The sequence below is a fragment of the Protopterus annectens genome, chromosome 3.part0 (genome assembly GCF_019279795.1).
Source record: "Protopterus annectens isolate FY-2018-M chromosome 3.part0, PAN1.0, whole genome shotgun sequence".
NCBI lineage: Eukaryota > Metazoa > Chordata > Ceratodontiformes > Protopteridae > Protopterus > Protopterus annectens.
The window spans coordinates 1,533,157,469-1,533,176,273 of record NC_056731.1 but is presented as its reverse complement, the minus strand read 5'-3'; the positions used below and the strand labels follow the sequence as shown (position 1 = coordinate 1,533,176,273).

At 36.9% G+C, this 18,805-nt stretch overlaps 1 protein-coding gene across 3 annotated transcripts in view; it reads left to right on the top strand.

The window, feature by feature from the left end:
- DLGAP1 (DLG associated protein 1) overlaps nt 1–18,805 on the top strand; it is a 5,750,587-nt gene that overhangs the window by 5,273,519 nt on the left and 458,263 nt on the right. For all 3 annotated transcript variants that reach the window (XM_044065573.1, XM_044065572.1, XM_044065574.1), the window contains one exon: nt 9,434–9,837. In XM_044065573.1, the coding sequence (XP_043921508.1) occupies nt 9,434–9,837 (404 nt within the window). The remainder of the gene's footprint in view (nt 1–9,433; nt 9,838–18,805) is intronic.

The following is an 18,805-nucleotide window of genomic DNA, read 5'->3' as shown; positions in this document are numbered from 1 at the left end:
AGTTCTTTTTTTTTTTTGGGGGGTGGCATATATATAAAAGTGTATACCACTTTTATTTAAAGATATTACAGATGACTTGTACATTGGGTATTGTTATTCAGTCATCAACTGACTCACAGCTGCTCCAACATGGCTTAGACTATGGTAATAATTGGTGCAAAAACAGTGGTCTCAAATTAAATGTAAAACAATGTAACATAGTTCAATATGGTAAACAACACAGTTTAATTTAATATATAGGAGATTCACCCTCCAGTCAGACACTGTTGTAAGGGATCTGGGTACTCTTGTTGATATGGCCTTATCATTTTACCATCATGTCTCCTCGGTAGTTCAGGAAGCCTTTTATCTGGACATTTGAATATAACACATCTTTTGGCATGTGTTTAAACTTATCACACAACTTGAGAGACTATAGAGATTCATAACTGAAAAGATTAGTGGCATCAAAAAAAAAAAAAAAAAGAGAGACTGGCAGCCTGTTCTCTTATAGACTCCTCTGTGGAGATCTGTGTCTAGCCTTTCATGCCATGAAAGATCTAACCTTATTTGATCCCCTGTTCCTTTGTAGAACTAATGGTACATCAAACATGCAGTTAAAGAAACTAAACCTTCATCAGTACATAAATAAGACAAGTTGTTATGATAGAGTCATATCCTAACATGTCCCTCACCTCTGGAACAAATTTCCACTACATTTCAAGAAGATTAGCACCTTTGTCACCTTCAAGGTTAAATTAGATAATTGGATGGGCAGCCAGAAATTCTGTCCTGGTCTATCTTGTCTTGCTCTCCTTGAGGATAGGGTTAAATTTTGAACAGGGTTTTTTGGCTAGGCTTGCAATGTTATGCAGACTGATTGCCTAATACTTACACATGAAACTATGACTAAAAAATTTTAGCTAATCATATGCCAGTTAATAAAGGTCCTGTTTTCTAGTTTTTGGTACCTACAATTTTTTGAAACAATGTATTACGGGGTTTAATCATATTCTAAGTTTTTTGAATTTTAATGTTGTCTTATTTAGAATTCAGTACAATGGCTATGTTTGTATCCTTCATGTCTTTAGTTTGCACAGTACTTTGACACAGAAAAAGTGTACAGTACTGTTTCTTTTTCCTTTTTTTCCTTTTGTAGACTGATTTTTGCATTGATCTAGGATATCTTGAGAAGCCCTGCATATACCAGAGCACAGTTACATGTTGAAGGTCTAGATTAGTTTTAAACTAGGGCTGCTAGCTGCTCCTGTCTTGCAAACTGATTAATCAGTAGTGATGGTATCAGCATAAACTGGATTCTGCATGCAGTGGTACGACAGACAAGTACCTTAAGTTCTCCTTCATTGATTCCCCATGGGATGTGACATACAACGACATCATAATATCAGGTCCTTTTGTCTTCTGTATTTTGCTTATGCCAGAATAAGCAGTACAACCAACCACAACTAAATGTCACTCCATGCCATGGCTAGAACTCTGCCATCTTCCTAGAACAATGAGTTTCCTGTGGATGTCTAATAAGTCACCCCAGTGGCTAGCGACACTGATGTTTGACCATGTTTCCAAACCAAAATGTCATGCTTCACCTGAGGGCTTTCAGGTTTCTCCATCAGCTTTTTAATGTTTTCTTATGCAAAACAAGAAGCCAGTGCAACATGTCAGTCTACTGCCTACCCTTCATATTACATTACATACCAGATCTACCACCTAGTTTTTCTATCATGTCTAAGAACCACCACCTAGTCATTTCTACCAATCACACATCAAAGCCACCACATAGTCATTCCTTCCAATCACATTTCAAAACTATAACCTTGTCATTCCTACCCACCACATATCAGAACCACCATCTGGTCATTCCAAAGAGCTACATCTAAAAACTTTCTCCTAATTTCCTACCAGTTACTTGTCAGAAGAACTATATCCTAGTCATTCCTGCCAGCTACGTGTCAGAACTATCACCTAGTCATTCCTACCAACTACTTATCAGAACCATCACCATTTCTACTAACTTCATCTCAAATCCATTACCTAGTCATCTCTACTAGATGGAAATTTCAACCAACCACACACCTACCAGCTACGTCTCAGAACCATCACTTAGTTATTCTTGCCAACCATAAATCAGAAGATCCACTCTATCATTTCTTCTGGCACATAGGATCATAAGAGGTTACTAGGCTAATGACCCGGGGGCCCTTACAAACTTAGCCAAGAGTTTATCTGCAAAAAGAACCCTCAGTCAGCACGTCACCCCTGTCAATAAGGGACACAGGTGGAACCCCTGGGGCAAATTTGTGGTTTCCCATCCACTCATCAAGCTTGAGCTTGAAGAGGGTCAATGAGGTACTCTGTTTGACATGTACAGGAAGTCTGTTCCAGAGATAGGGCAGCCTCTGGGAGACAAATCTGTCTCTCCAGCAGGTTTTGTTGATGTTGCATATTAAATTAAGGTCTTTTGAGTGGGTAATGCATGAGGAGTTAGACTTATGGATATGGAGCATCTCTAATAGGGCATGGTCCAAGATTGCCTTGTAGATGATATATTAATTTGAGCCTGTCCACACAGGACAGGTGTTGGAGGCCATGGATTCTCTTTATGATGTATTTATGTGGCCTTTCCAGTTGGTGCAGATGTTTGGAGCGGTACATACCAAACAGGGCGTTATACTCCATTATTGGTCTAATGAGGGAGGAGTGTAGAGAGGTAATAACTTCCTTTTTTCTGGATGCAATCCCTTTACTTATGACATCTGAGAATTAACCAGTTAACCAAAACAAGTATTAAAATATATTGAATTTTCACAAATTACGGAGAGCTGACTGCATAGACTATAAGGAAACACCCTCTTTATTCTGATACCATATTAACTGATTTGTATATATCCTTGTCAATAAAGTCACAGTTAAATGAGTCTCCTTTCCAGAAGAATAATGTGATTCTCCATCTTTTCTTTTTTAGTACATTTTGAATGAAGATTAGAATGCACTTGCTTCTAAATCTGCTGCCATTTATATAATGACATTGTTATATATGTTACCAGTCAGGTTTTGAAGGTATCTGCACCAAAATGTGAAATGTTAAGAACTTACCTTTTAATTTATACTACATTCATACTACTGCTTTTGAGAAGATCATCATGACCTCTTGATTCATGCACTGATAAACAAGTGTTGGTGAGCTGATATTCATAGGATGATAAGACCGCAGGAGCTATAAGGCAACTGAGCCATGAAGCCATATACGCCTTGCCAGTACCTACACTTAGGCCTTGCCAATACCCACAATTAGGCCTTGCCAGTACCCACACTTAGGCCTTGCCAGTACCCACACTTAGGCCTTGGCTTAGGCCTTGCCAGTACCCACACTTAGGCCTTGGCTCTTGTTTCAAGCAGTGCCAGGACATTCATGCCAAGGGTGAATTTATAAGAACCAGCCAGTTACCCAGCTCCTTTTTAAAGGCAGATAGTGTGTCACACTGCTTAACTTGGGGAGGGAGTTTGTTCTAGAGAAGGCTCTCTACAGTCTACAGCCTGAGTAACCCTGTCAAAGACGTTCACAAGATTAATTCGACAGGATCTACCCTTCACAAAGCTAGTGGTCAGTTCTAATAATGTTTTTGATGTAGTAGATAATTAGGTCAGTAATGCTAACTTCCATGGTTTTGCTTGTAAGATGTGTTAGGTTGGTGGGTGTGTAATTCTCAGAGTATGTGGTGGGACCACCCTTGTGTGGTGTCATTGCAACAACTGTGCACAACTCCTGTGGTGCAAAGTTAATTGCTAGACTAAGCTTGAATAGACTGAGGAGTGGATCCAGCAATGCTTGCTTAATGCTGTTAGTTATGCAACTGAATATGTCAGGCCCCATGGATAAGGTGTTCTTTGTTTTGATGAGGTGTCGTGTGACAAACATGCTCTTTGATGACAGTTGGCAGACTGATGCCATCAAGGATAAGTGAGTTTGGGATACATCTCTGGAGTGAAGTTGGCACTAAATTTATTTGCCAGTATGTTTTCAATATTAGAGTAGGTAATCACATTATGAATAAGGTTGGAGAGGGGTTGGGTGCTATTTTATATTTTTCTGACTTAACTAAAGAAAGTTTTGTTGTTGTCTTTGGTTTCTGTAGTTTGCCCGAGTTCATGGGATGCTTTCATTCTCCTTATATCAGTTTTTTTTTTAGTTTATCTATCTGTTTGATGATGTCCTTAATTTGAGGGTCATTTGTTTATTTATGTATGTATGCATGTTACAGGAATTGTGAAAATGGCTCCTTAATGTGCTATACAAAAATCTGTCATAAAAAGGTGCAGTGGGGAGAAGGTGATGGAAACTATTTAACTGTGTGTTGTCAACTGTGCATTCTCATTCAGGCAACAATTTAACAGGCTTAGCTAGACAAGTGCATAACTAAAAAAAATTACCTTTTGACTACAGATGTTATGTATGGTACTAGTGTTAAAATCAGGGAAACTTGTATGTTATACTCACCCTTTTTTCTAGCATGAATGACACAGGTTTTGTTTGTTTTACTAATCGAGTAACTTCCAAATTACTTGTCATATAAACAAAAAACACTGAAAATGCAGTTTAAAGTTTGACTTTTACTAAATGTATGTGGTCTAGTACCACTGTTCTACCAACAGTAAATGCCTTTGTTACTGGGACACTTATTTCCTCTTTGTCCCTTTCTGAAACAATTATTTGATCCTTTAAGGCAAAAGCTGACATTGTAAAGAGGCCAGGAAAGGTTTTTTTATTTAGTGCAAGGATATGTGAATTTGGATGGCGAGATCAACTCTAGTTTCATAACAGTAAACTAAGCAGTGGTGTTGTATGAATCACCCAACACACTCACATTTGTTTGATGCCTTCGGGTCTACCCACGTCTCCTACTATTACCGTGACATATATATCCACGGGGGCTTCTTCTCCCAAGAGTCTCACCAAAGGATTGCTGTTAGCTTCTTCAACCATCCCTCCTCTTCCAGTAACCTAGCCCACTACTCAAAACTGAACATACTTGTCATCTCTTACACAACAAATCTGGAGAAAACTTTAAATAATGGTGGGACAAATGCACAAAAATGGAGACAGAATTTTAAGCATTGGTTTTATAAATTTAGTAAGTTGTTAATAACATGATTTGTGTTAACATGCATTCTCTGAAGGACTTGAAGTCTGAAAGTCAAATGTATATTATTATTTAGTGACCTCAGTCCTCAGTGATTTTCCAGAAAACCACAAATTTTATAAGGAACAATCTAACAGAACAAAAATATAAGGCAAAAATCTGGACAGTTGAGATGTGAAACTCGAGCTCCTGGAGACACAATTAGAATTTAATTTGTTCTGCTATATCAGTTTAGGAGTTTCTTCCTTTTATTATATAGTTTATTTATGTTTGAAGACCACCATTCAGGTTTGCTTTTAGGCCTCTTCATTTGCTTGGATCTAGTAGGGGTTGCCAATTTAATCCATTTTTTCAGGTGACAGTAGAAAGATTGTGCGTAACTCTTTGCAGTATCAACATTATAGGTAATATCATGATACTCATATTTAGAGACTTCATTTGTATGTTTGAAGCCCTTGAAATCTGTACCATTAGTTTCTGATGGTTTACAGATTTTAATGGAGAACCTTACTAGTTTGTTGTCTGACTTGACTAATGACAGAGTTATCTTGGGAATGGTACATACAGATGACAAGTTTGTAAAGACCATGTCAAGTATATTCTTTTATCTAGTATATTTTTTACAATCAGTCCAGGAGTTTTAAGTTTATAAAATCTAAAAAGTTTTGTACACATCCTATAATGCTGGTATAGATCCCTCAGTTAATCATTTAGTAGTTAAAATCACTTAGGATAATAGTATTCCTACTTCTGAAGAGTTCATCTAGAATATTTAGTAATATTGTATGATTTTCTGTAGACATGGTTGGGGCTTTGTAACATGCTGTGTGTTGATAGGTGATCTTATTTAGTATGAATTTAATTTCTCTCATCTCTACTTGAGGGTCTCTAGTTATCTATCTTGAAGCAATGTGAGCTCTAACAAATATGGGTACATCACCACAGTTTCCATTGGGTCTAAGCAAATGGTAAGCACAAAACACAAGAGGGAGTGCTCTCCAGGTTTCTGTAACAAACAACATATACATAGATGTGCTCCAAAAAAGCATACATCCCTGAGGAGATTTGAACCCTCAGTCCTCTTCACTAACATTGAACTAAGCACTTCATTTATAAACAAAGCAATGGAAGTAGTCCATGTATTTACATTAGCTGATCTAAGATGAAAACACTGGCTATCTCAGTACTGGTAAATTTATCTAGGGAAATTACAAGTTCAAGTACTACAAAAAAATGTTCTGATGTTGTAGTACTGGGCTTCCTTACAAAAGGGTCTCCTCACAGAATGGGGTAACAATTATACCTTATTTTAACTAAATTAAGAAAGTTCTTCAACTGAATCTTTAAACTGTGAAAGGCTGAACTTAAAATTAGTGGGCAGTAATGCATTGGTATGGAAACCCATTAAATAGGTTGTTGAATGGCTTTGGCAGGCATTAAGTTAAAGTTGTAAGAAGGGGGAAAGGTTTGCAATGTGAACTTTTGGTTAGGGTAATTAGGTGCAAGAGAGCATCACTCAATAGACCACTAGCTTTGATAGCCACAATATTCATTTCCACGCCTCATTCCTATCTATACCACTGTTTTAGACTGTTCCCATATGACTGCCATAGATCTCTATGGTACACTGGCATTGAGTGGTGCTGATCTGGTTAAACAAGTGACTAATCAGTGATAATTACCATACGAAAGGGCAGGGAGTGCAAAACAAAGTAACACTAGAGTTCTATAGTTAAATTTCACCGCAATGGAGATATTAAACACTGCTTAACCTTTATTATGACTATATTCATATTTCTATTCAAATTTTCAGAATGTAGTCTGCTGCAGTGTTCCAAACAGAGAAAATGTGAAAAGTCTTGGTGGAAGTTAGAAACGTACAGGTTCATAGGTAGTTACTACGCATGCAGTCCACAAGACCATTAAGGAGCCTAGTCCAAATTGCCAGTTGCCACAAAACACTGTACAGTGAAGTTACTTGCAAAAAGTAGCACAGTAGACAAATTGAGGTGAAAAGATTCAAATAGTGTACCCTTGAGAAGCAACTCATTGGCTTTAATCCTCTTTGGTAACTGCCATCCAGTCATTGTCTGTACAGCTTACACTACACTAGAAATGTTGCTAAATATTTTTTAGTCATTATGAAAACTGCAATGTGTTGGCTGCGGTGTTGCCGTGGTTAGCATTGTCGCCTCACAGCAAGAGGGTCTCTGCTTCGATTCTTGGCTGGAGTGCTTTCTGTGTGGAGTCTGCTTGTCCTCCCTACGATCGACTAAACTTTAAAAGACATGCAGGTAGGTGCATGAGTGTGTGTGTGTGTGCCTTCTCTGAAGGTTGGGTGCCAGGCTGGCAACTCGACACCATAAAAATCCACTTCCAAGCATAAGCGGACCGGTGATCCACTGTGGCGACCCCTAACCAGGAAAAGCCAAAAGACTTTTATGAAAACTGCAGTCTGTTTATGCTTAATTTTAATATGCCAGGATCAAGTGACTCACTAACTATTGCATGGTATTAGTTGAATTGCTAAGATGATTAGCATAGGTTGGCCATGTGGTCTAACAGATAAGGCATCTGACTTCAGATCTAAAAATTGTAGATTCATGTCCTGCCATGGTCATCCAAAAGCACAACAGCAATTTTAAAAGATTAACTAGAAATTTTCAGATGCACTTGACTCCTTATGATAGGATATTTTAGTCACTTGTTGGTGTAGGGGTATGATTCATGGTTCAGCTGTGAGAGGTCCCAGTTTCAAATACTGGACAAGCCCATTGGTTTTGAGGTTGGGGTTTGGCATAATGATTAAGGTGCAGGGTTTGATTCTCACCTTTGAAGGAAATTGGCTAGACTTAAAATGGCCTGCAAAGACAGCTAGCCTACTTCTAACCTATGATGCTGAAGAAAATTGTCATTGATATTTGCACTATAAGTTGTACAGCTTGTCAAATATGCAAGTGGGCATAATCTTTCATATTTTTGTAACTATCTCAAAGACACACACACACATGGACACACACACACACACACACACACACACACACTATTTGCCATCACATGAGTGTTTGAACAAAAGTGCTGCTGAACACTGTAAGTTGTGTACAGGTTCCAAAATATAAAACATAGGACTGGATTCCAAACATACCTCTCAACTGTACAGATTTTCACAAAATGTCCAGATTTTTGCCTCATGTTTTTGGACTGCTCCTCACAAAATTTTGGTTTTGTGGCAGATCATTGAGGATTGAAGTCAGAAAATAATGGCAAATGTTTTAGTTACAGACTTTATACTCTTCAGAAAATTCATGCTAATGTAAAATCTGTTGTTTTATCAACTTTATATGTTTGTAAGAGCAATATTTAAAAATTGTCCCTATTTTTGGGCCTTTGTTCCCCCATTATATATGGATTTATACAGATATCTTCACTACAGAGGTTGAGAGGTATGATTCCAAAATAGTTGCACTCAGTGCAAGTTTGCCCTGATTCCAAAAGACTTGCTCTCAATGTAAGTGACTTTCTTTGGTGTACATCAGGGGCCAGATTCCAAATGTCCTGCTCTTAGTGTAGATGGTCACTTAACACTGAGACTAAGTCTTAGAATCGGGCCAATTATAAACATTTAGAAAAAAAATTCTCTCTGGATTGAAAATTGCCATTCATGCTTTCACTGCAAGTTGTACAGCTTAAAAATAATTAGAGTGTCTTTTATGTTGTCAAATATACAAGAATGTTTCATAGTTTTGTAAATATCTCAAAATAAATTAATAAATAAATAAGTCACTTGCCAACGCATGAGATCTCATGTCTGCCTAAGCAAAAACGCTGCTTATAAGTTTAAGTTGTTTATTGTTTCCAAAATATAAAACATTGTGAAAATTTAGAAAACAAATCTAAGTCTGGATTTTTTTGAATTCTAAAATAGTACAGTGAAAATGTGAAAAATCTTGAATATAGCAACTAATATTGAATACATTTTTTTTTGCTAAACAACATTGCTGTTGGTACATTTTCTAATCATATTTATTGTTCATAAGATATTTATATTTCTTTGGCTTATTCTTTTTACTTTGATTTTTGGGGGGGGTGGTTGCAAAGTTATCTGAGGATGTATTTTTCCCTGCCAAAGTTGTAACACTTTACAGTTGCTAGGTTTGAAGAAAATACTTTGTGTCTTTGTCAGTTACTTTTCTAATACTCATTTTAGTATTAGTGATGTGTAATTTATGATTTGCAAGGAGAAAAAAGCTATGCATGACATACCGAGTAATCAACTGACTTTTTGCCTTTTCTAGTTTCATCATGCATTACAACTTACAAGAAGACCCCACCTCCCATACCCCCAAGATCAACAAAGCCTTTCATTTCTATCACAGCCCAGAGCAGCACAGAATCAGCCCAAGATGCATATATGGATGGACATGGTCCAAGAGGGGATATCCATAGTCAGTCTATTCTCAGTAACTCCACTGAGAGCTTAGACAGTATGAAGGCCTTAACTGCAGCCATAGAAGCAGCCAATGCACAGATCCATGGACCTCCTAGTCAACATGTGAGCAGCAGTATTGTCCCCATTGGCTGTGCTACTTCAAACAACAATAACACTTCTGGTGTGATGGACGACAGGGGAATGTCTGGCTTAGCAGAGGCAAGGAGAGATCTAATGAGAAGAAGTAAATGCTACTCTGTTGGCATACAGGTAAAAGATTTACACGTTCCAAAAGGCAAAGAATTTGTCTGTATTTTCATCAATAAAATCAGTATTATTGCCCCATCAACTCTGACACTACCAGCAATTATAAGTTATGTCTATTTCTAGGGCAAACTGGGCTATACTTCAGCAGTAAAATGGAATGTAATTAAAAGATAAAAGTCTAGTTATGCCAGCTTTTTTTTATGCAGCTGAAACTTTACATACATTCGTACTGAAATGGTAACTGGACAGAGTTTATTTATGTATCTGTTTTTCTTAACCTACAGAAAATACTGGACAGAGTCATGTTTCTTTTCAGATATGGTATCAAAGAGTGCTTCAGCAATGCTACATAGTAAAACAATATTGCACATCAACAAAACTGTATGCAAGTTGATAGGACTATATTAATCAAACATCAATGTAATAGTAATATATGTATTTGATAAACTTAGTAGAGCAATACATCATCAGGGGATGGAACAGCATAAGCATAAAAACAGAATCAGTGAATTAACAGATTCAGTCATCATGGCAGATTCACAGTAAAGAACATTTCAGTGTAAGTATAATACACAATGTCATTTGAGTCATATTTTCTGGAAACACAAAATATAAAAAATAATAAAGAAGTTCTCTACTTTAGTCCTACTTTAAGGAAGGAAATGGAGGAGGTCATGAATTTGATAGCAGTTGATATAGCATGCATAGGCATGTGAGAACAATTGACAGTTGCAAATATTGTCTTATGGATTTAAAAAAAAGCAGGAAATCATGGAAGCTTGGTTACTAGTTATGTAACCAAAAATGTTGCAATGGTATAAGCAGATGCTTTCTGGTTAATTAGGTTGCTTGTTTTATGTATGTATGCTAAAGCAAGGTAAACAATGGCATCTTGCATGTTCTAAGTACCATGGGTCTGGAAGAAGCAATGCAGTCTAAAATAAGTGCATACAGTCTGTGCAAGCTACATGTTGTAAGTGCTCTGTGTTATAAGGAAACAACATATGCTAAAGTAAGAGCCCACTGTGTGTCAGCCTTTGTTCCTGGTAGTGTATGGGGGCTATGAGCAGGAGCAATTATAGGAAGGACTGACCTGCCATGAAGATGTGTGGGTGATGAAAGCATGCACCTGCTCCACCATCTTTCTGTGTGTTTGTATGTTTGAATATGCTGCACAATCGATGCACAGGAATACAGCTGTGCAACACTACATACAGATGCAGACTAAACAGTATGTGGGAGTGGGAGATACACTTCATGAAATGAGTGAAGTGGGTTATCCAAATTATCTGTTCCTACATGTCATCTCTATTGCATTTCATAAGGGCTTTCTACTCAGCAGCTAACAGTACTGCACTGGTAAGTTGCATAGACCTGCTGAACTGTACAGCAACAAATATAGACCATGCTTCCATGATAAAGCAGCTACACATCAGCTGTGCACCGGCAACAGAGCTTTATCAAGTGCTGCATTGCCAAGTATATATTGCCATTTAAATATGTTTAAAACATCACATGATAGTAAAAACACATCATCACTGGTTAAAAACATGAAAATTATTTTCTTATCGATGTACATTTCAAAATAGATTTAGTATTCACCAGAGCCTTCAACCTAGGGATATAATATGTTCTAAGCATACTTATCCATTTATATGCTATTGTTTCCATTTTATTTTAAATATCTCCCCCTCTGCATCCATTTGAAGTGATAACTTCTAAAGCTGAAAATGTAAAAGCATGACCTGTCCTTTTTGGACATGCTTAAACATCCATTTTATGAAGGTTGCTATATGTACAACATAAGATGCATCACATTTCGCATAATGTTTAAACACTGGTACATTTTAGGCAGTGTAGATAAGCTGTGTATAATACTACCAGAGAGACCTTTATTTAGTTATAAAAATTGTGAGAATTTGTAACACTTATGTTATAAGGAACAAATAGATGATATTAAAGTTTATATCAGAATGAAGGAATGGTACTTATCCATGTAGAAAATGTGTATATTATAAACATATAACAAATAAAAAATATATATCATGTAATGACTAGACATTATGAGTTTAAACATTATGCAAATTGTGATACATCTACTGCTGTAAATATAGCAACTTGCAAAAAAAGTCCCTCATTTTATGTAGGTAAAACTAATTGTAAACTAAGAGAAAGAATGTGTTCTCAACTATCTGAAATTAAAAGAGGAAATAAAAGCAACTCTTTATTTAAGTACATCCAAAAGGAAGGGACAAATCATGCTTTTAAATTTTCAGCTTTAGAAGTTATCAATTTAAACTGATGCAGAAGGGCAATATTTTAAATAAAACAGAAAGGATGGAATATAATTAGATAAGTATGCTGAGAGCAGATTATATATGGGTTGAATTCTTTGGTGAATATTAAATGTGTTTTGAATTCTAGATTGATAAGAAAATAGTTTTCATGTTTTTAATTGATGATTTGCTTTTAATGTCATGTGATCTTTGTATATATATATATATATATATATATATATATATATATATATATATATATATCAGCATCAGCTTTACATGATGTCCGGGCTGCTCAGAGATCAGTCTCATGGCCAGGTACTAATTTCCCAGGCATATCAGATGGGTTGCCACTTGTACGAGCAAGGTAAGTATTACAGCTGGGAGGGATGAATGGGATTAATCAGAAGTTTCAAGGTTCAGGTTAGGAGGCAACTGGGAGATTTAGTCTTGGAGTTAAAGAGTGAGGTTTGGTATTAGGCTAATGGAGAAACTAGAATATTTAGGGTTAGACAGACTTAGGTAGCAGAGCTTTGGATGGAGCTAAATTAATGACTGGGAGTTGTAGATTTTGGGAATAAGGTTTGGGATCAGGGAGTAACTGGAAGGTTTAGGTTTAGTTAGCAGCATTTGGGGAACTGAGTTTTTTAAGGCTAGGATTATGAAGTGTGGTTTGGGATTAGAATTAGGGAGTGACTGAGAGTTTTAAGGGACTTAGGGATTGGGGTTTGGGAATGTATGGAATTTTTAGGTTTAGGAAGCAAGGTTTAGGATTAGCTTTAGGAAAAACTAGGAGTTTTAGGGCTAAGGAGTGAGTTTTCGGATTTAGGTTAACTAGTGGTTGGGGGGTTTTAAGAGTTAGGGTTAGCGAGCAAAGTTTGTGATTAGGATTAGAGAGGAATGAAGCTTTTAGGGTTAGGATTAGGGTTCTGGGAGGGTTTATGTATGACTATAGTAGGAATGAGCTACTGCCAAATCATGTAGTTCCTGCTTCAAACATGGAGGAGCGAGCACATAAGCACCTACAGTATGCTCAGTTTAACATGCTCCACAAAAAAGTCTGACAAAGTTAAAAGCTTAACAAATGCTGTCAAATATTACTATTTTGAAGAGAGATTAAATACTTCCTTAGTAAAGCAAGTCATATTGAGTTTTAAAACCCTTCTAGTATAAAGCAATTTCTTAAAATATTACATTACAAAGTGTGAAGCCCGTGCATTGCCCCAGCAATCAAGGAGCCTCAGTCCTCAACACTAATACCAGTGAGGGACATCCACATTGGGAAGGATAACAAATACACACACAGTAAAGTACAATTTCCCTTAAGAGCACAGAGAGATCACAGCCAGTCTGGGGCTGGTTTCTACCTTTCTCTCCAGATCCCCAATAAGACTCCTCACTGGCATAGCTATAGGGTCCAGGTCTCAGTCTAGTGGTCAAGCTAAAACCTCGAGCACCCTCTCTGCCCAACCAGTGCTTCGTGTCCCTGCCCAAGTAGCTGGCACACACTTACTTTGAGATATGAGTTATATACAAACACACAGACACTCCTGGGGAAGGCTGGCACAGGTTCTCCAGCTATGCTCCTTCTGCCCAGAGTATACGGAAGTACCACTTGCCACCAACCACTAATATCCGCTACTAATAAGGCTCTTATCAAGGGTGTCCAATTGTTACTGTGCAATTTTATTATCCAAATGGTAAGTGTGACAAAGAGCAAGGCTTATTTGGAATGGCTTGGACAGTATCACTTTATACATGCAATGTACTCTAGAGCTTAAATTATCTCTACATAAAAGGTTTAAAAATATTTAATAATAAATAAGAACACAAGACAATACTTCTTACTACACAGTGCTAGTCAACAGCTAGTCAAGAGTTCAGAGATCACAGAGAAATGCTTAAAGTAATACAGTAGAAAAGTTCTGACATCAATACAGAAAACAGCTAGACTAGACTTCCTATTTCCTATCTATATCTAAGAGCAAACACAGTTTAAAATAAACTGGCATATAGAGCAAGACAGTGCTGGTGATGTTGTCAGTTCTGAAAACAAATGCAAAATGCTCTGATACTCTCTATCCTTAAAGTGATAACACAGTACCACTGACTCATTTCAGATTACATCATTATTTTCTGTTTCCCAGCTTAACAGAAACTCAGAGTTTAACAGCCCTTTTGATCTTGCAGCTGGTGAGGAAGCAAGAGCAATAAAAGACATTATACATGTAAATTCTAGCCATTAACTCTGGTCTCAAAACAATAGGAATAATTCCTTCATTCAGACATATCGGCTCCCGAGTTTTGAGATCAAACAATTATACAATGCTTGTCTTATCAGCTTTCCTCCAGCAGAGTGCAATGTGGTTACATTTTTGAAGTTCAACATTTAGCACCATTTTCTTCCATTTAAGAGAACAATATTATGACATATTAATATTTACAAATGACAGATTTATCTACTATCTGGCTAGGCTGGCAGCCTTCACATATCTTCACACATAGATATTCACAAAACCTATATATACAAAGACAGCAATGATAAAAGTACAGATAGTTTGTGTAATCATAGTCAAATAGTCTTAAAAATTTTACACTTACAAGGAGAGCAAAAAAGAGGGTAAACTCTTATATACAAAATATAAAAAAAAAATATATATATATATATATATATATATATATATATATATATATATACCAGATGGATCCTATTTACAAAAATACTTTAAACTTTACAGAAGAATATCTGAAGTAGCCTCTTATGTTGTGAATCTAGGCCTTGGTATATTAATACTGTCAAGTTCTAACATTGGTTGTGAAGCATTGTTACTGCATCCTGTCAGAAAGAGGTTTTTCAACTCTGAATGAAATTGTACATAGGAGTCAAGTCATTTACTGTGTAACGGGGAACTCTGACAGTTTGGAAATTGGTATATAGAAATTTTGGCTACTGTACTGAAGTGTATCATAAGTGTTTGCAATACAGGGGGTTTGTAGGGAGGGACAGCTGGACCTGAAATTCTAATTCCTTTTCCTAAAGTCAAATCGCAAATAAGGGAATTATTCTGTTGTAAGCATTTTGAAGGGCAGTATCTCTATGATTTGCCTTTTTTGCACTGAAAGACACTTTGCCTTGGTAAGAACAAAACAGTGGTATTTAAGATGGGTGTACCGTGATGAACCTGCACACGTGGTTGGAGGTAATTTGGAGCAAGGAGAGAAGAGGCTTTCCTTACAGGCTACAGTTATTACCAATGGCCAGTATTCCAGATATATAATTCGGATTCTACATGAGCACCCTCCAATTGCACCTTCACACATCTTGGGGTATCTGCTATACACGTGATACACTAGCTCACTACCGCTCTGCTTGACTGGGTGAATCCAAAGTAGAGGCGAATTGACATCATTTCTACCTTCAGAGGAGAGAAAAGCGAAATTTATGGGAACCATATTCAAGCCAATATAGTAGTTTGTTGAGTTTTGCTTTAGTATGTTCATTATGATTGTGGGAATGTAACATTTGGTCAAGCCACTGTATGAGATATTTGAAGAAATGTATGCTTTCTGGTGGTTATTGATAGTCATCTATAATATACCTGTTTTTTGATACTGATGAGAGTTTTATGAGAGTTTGTTTTTTTTTTTGGTACCAAGAACCATGGCCTTTGCTTTCCTAAGATTCAGTAGGAGCTTTATTCGTTGTAGGCAGTCATTTACTAGTTTTAGGACGTTTTGAGTGTAGCATGAGAGTGGCCACATCTGTAAATAACCATGCAGTATGTACAAAGAATGATTGGTAGTATAGGTAACTATACAGGTAGTTTACTATGAAAAAGGGAAAATATAAGGGTGGCTAACACTGAGCCTTATGGAACACCTTAAGTAAGGGGAGAGCTGATTGATGTTGAGATAACTATATTTTTACAAAGAGTGATCTGTTAAACATATATCACTTGTACAGGCTCATTGCATTGTAAGTAGGCACTAAAGATAGAGGTCTCTTCTGTTTTAAAAACTTCCGGAATTGTTAGACAAAATAACTTGGAACTCCTCCAATTCCACCTTACTATAAACAAAACCATTTATCACATGATAGCTAATTGCAGGACCCCTCTATGTCCACCTTGACCCATACCTCCTACCTAAGCGGTATGGGGTCCCTATGTACTAAGCCAAAAACAATTATCCTAAGAGACTTCAATAATCCCAACATCAAATGGGGGACTTGTACATCCTCAGACATATATGCCCAAAAATTTCTAGACTTTGTAAGTGCACACTCCCTGGACCAATTAGTCCACACCCCAATCTGGGGAGATAAAATACTGGACTTGGTATTTACCAGTATGGTACAGCTCTTCTTCACATCTACTTTAACCTCCTCCCTGATCAAATTGAGCTACAAGTCAGTCACATTCATCTAAAGAATGAAGCCAGAAGAATCCTCCAGTAACTCAGTATTTGGGGACTATGCAAAGGCTAATCTACTAAAACTTAGTGGTGACCTGACTAAATTAAAATACCCCTTTCATCTCAATGATCCAGCTGCATCTCTATAATCCTGTAGTGCCAAGCTCTATGCACATGTAAACAGCTGCATAGATGCAGCTGTTCTCCTCAGAAATAAATGCTATGCAAAACTCAAAAGTGTACATCTATGGTAGAACCTTAATATAGACAGGCTTTATAATAATAAAAAAAACATTATATGCAAAAATAAATGTAAGTCTCAAGAACCCCCAAAATGGTCTTGCTAAACTAAACAAGGAACTCTAAATCCTGATCTAATCAACCAAAGCCAGATATGGGGTATTAATTGCCAACAATGTGAAAGATAACCACAAAGCCTTCTTTAACTATGTTAAAAATCACAGAAACAATGCCCAACACTGCACAGAGCTAACAGTAAATGATATCACATACTCAGACAAAGAGGACTTAGCCAATCTACTAGGGGACAAATTCAAGACCAACTTTGCCCTCTCTTCTCCCATCCAGTATTCTCAGATCATATACCCACATTACTCTCCTCTCAAATTTCCCAAGAACAAATTCTTAAGGCATTACCTAAAGTAAAGAACACTATGTCTAATGGCCCAGATAACATACTAGGATGCCTATCTGCTAGCCTGAAATATGAATTGTCCATTCCCCTACAGAGGCTATTCAACATTAGCCATAAAACAGAATTTGTGCTGGATGAATGGAAAACAAAGGTCATTCTCTTGCACAAGGGTGGGGCTACAAGTGTGTATAATTACCTGGAACTACTGGCATGGCATTTTCTGGCACAAAGCCTGTTTGGAGGCTGATATTGAATAACCGCCTTTATTGGACTGGAAAGTCTGTTTCAGGCTAACCAGTAGGCAGTCCAGTATGTTATCTGGACCTATGGAAGTAGTGTTCTTGGTCTTGGATTGTGCCTTGAGGACTTGTTCTTGGAGTATTTGAGGAGAGCATAGATGCATGTATGTGATCTGATATCTGAGAGGAGAAGGGGGTGAAGTTTGAACTAAATTTGTCTACTAGTATATAGGCTATGTAGTGTGGGTTTGAGTATCTGATATTCTTTACTATTAACTCTTTGCAGTGCTGGGCTGTGTTTCTGAGATTTGTAACATAGATAAAGAAGGCTCTGTGGTTATCCGTCATTTGGGTAGCTATTTTTACCTCACATATGGCTTTGGTTGATGTGAACAAGGTCCAGAGTTCCTTAAGTTTTGCAAGAGTGATATGGGTACCGTCAGAGTAAAATTGATTTTTCTGTGCAATTGTTTCTTTCTTTTGTTATATGTTGTTTATCTCATGATGGCATATAGAAACACATGCACACATACATACAGATATGTATGCCATACATGTCTAAATATATATATATATGTATGTATATATATATATATATATATATATATATATATATATATATATATATATACACACACACATATTTCTGTATGGAATTATAAGTCAATAACTAAATATATATAGGTGCACACACGCGCGCGCGCGCCCACACACACACACACACACACACATATATATATATATATATATATATATATATATATATATATATATATATACATACAGAATACTTTTAAAATGTCAAATGGTTGAAACCCTGAACAGCATAAGATCAATCACAAAAGGCTAAAACCTAGAAAAACCTGCCACACATTGTATGCAGGGGGCCTTGTACCCTTGCACTCCATGTATATACATACTTTTGTTGACTGGGGTAGATCATTCATCCATTTCAATCATTTTCATGCTCATCCCAGGGTTTTACAACCACCTCTATAAAGATAAATAATTTACAAGCAAGAGTATACAGAAAAACAACATATGGGCATTAAATATTCCATATGTGCAAGCTATTTACAATAACTAAGAACGTTTGACTATCAGAGAATATTACATGCATGTTCTATGTACTTGCCCTGGTAAGTAAGTAGAGAATGTAACTCGTAAGCAATATGAATGGATTACCCAGCCCTCCAGGCTGTTTAGGCTATCCTTGTATTCTGTGACTGACTTCACAGATCCAGACTCAAGCAGTACAAATGTACAAAGATACTTTACAGTTCTCTTACCTCTGCATCAGCTGGAGTGAAGATCCACCAGACCCTCCTGGCTTTTTAGGCTAGCCTTCTGATTTGTGACTAATTTCTCTGATTTGACCTCAAACAATA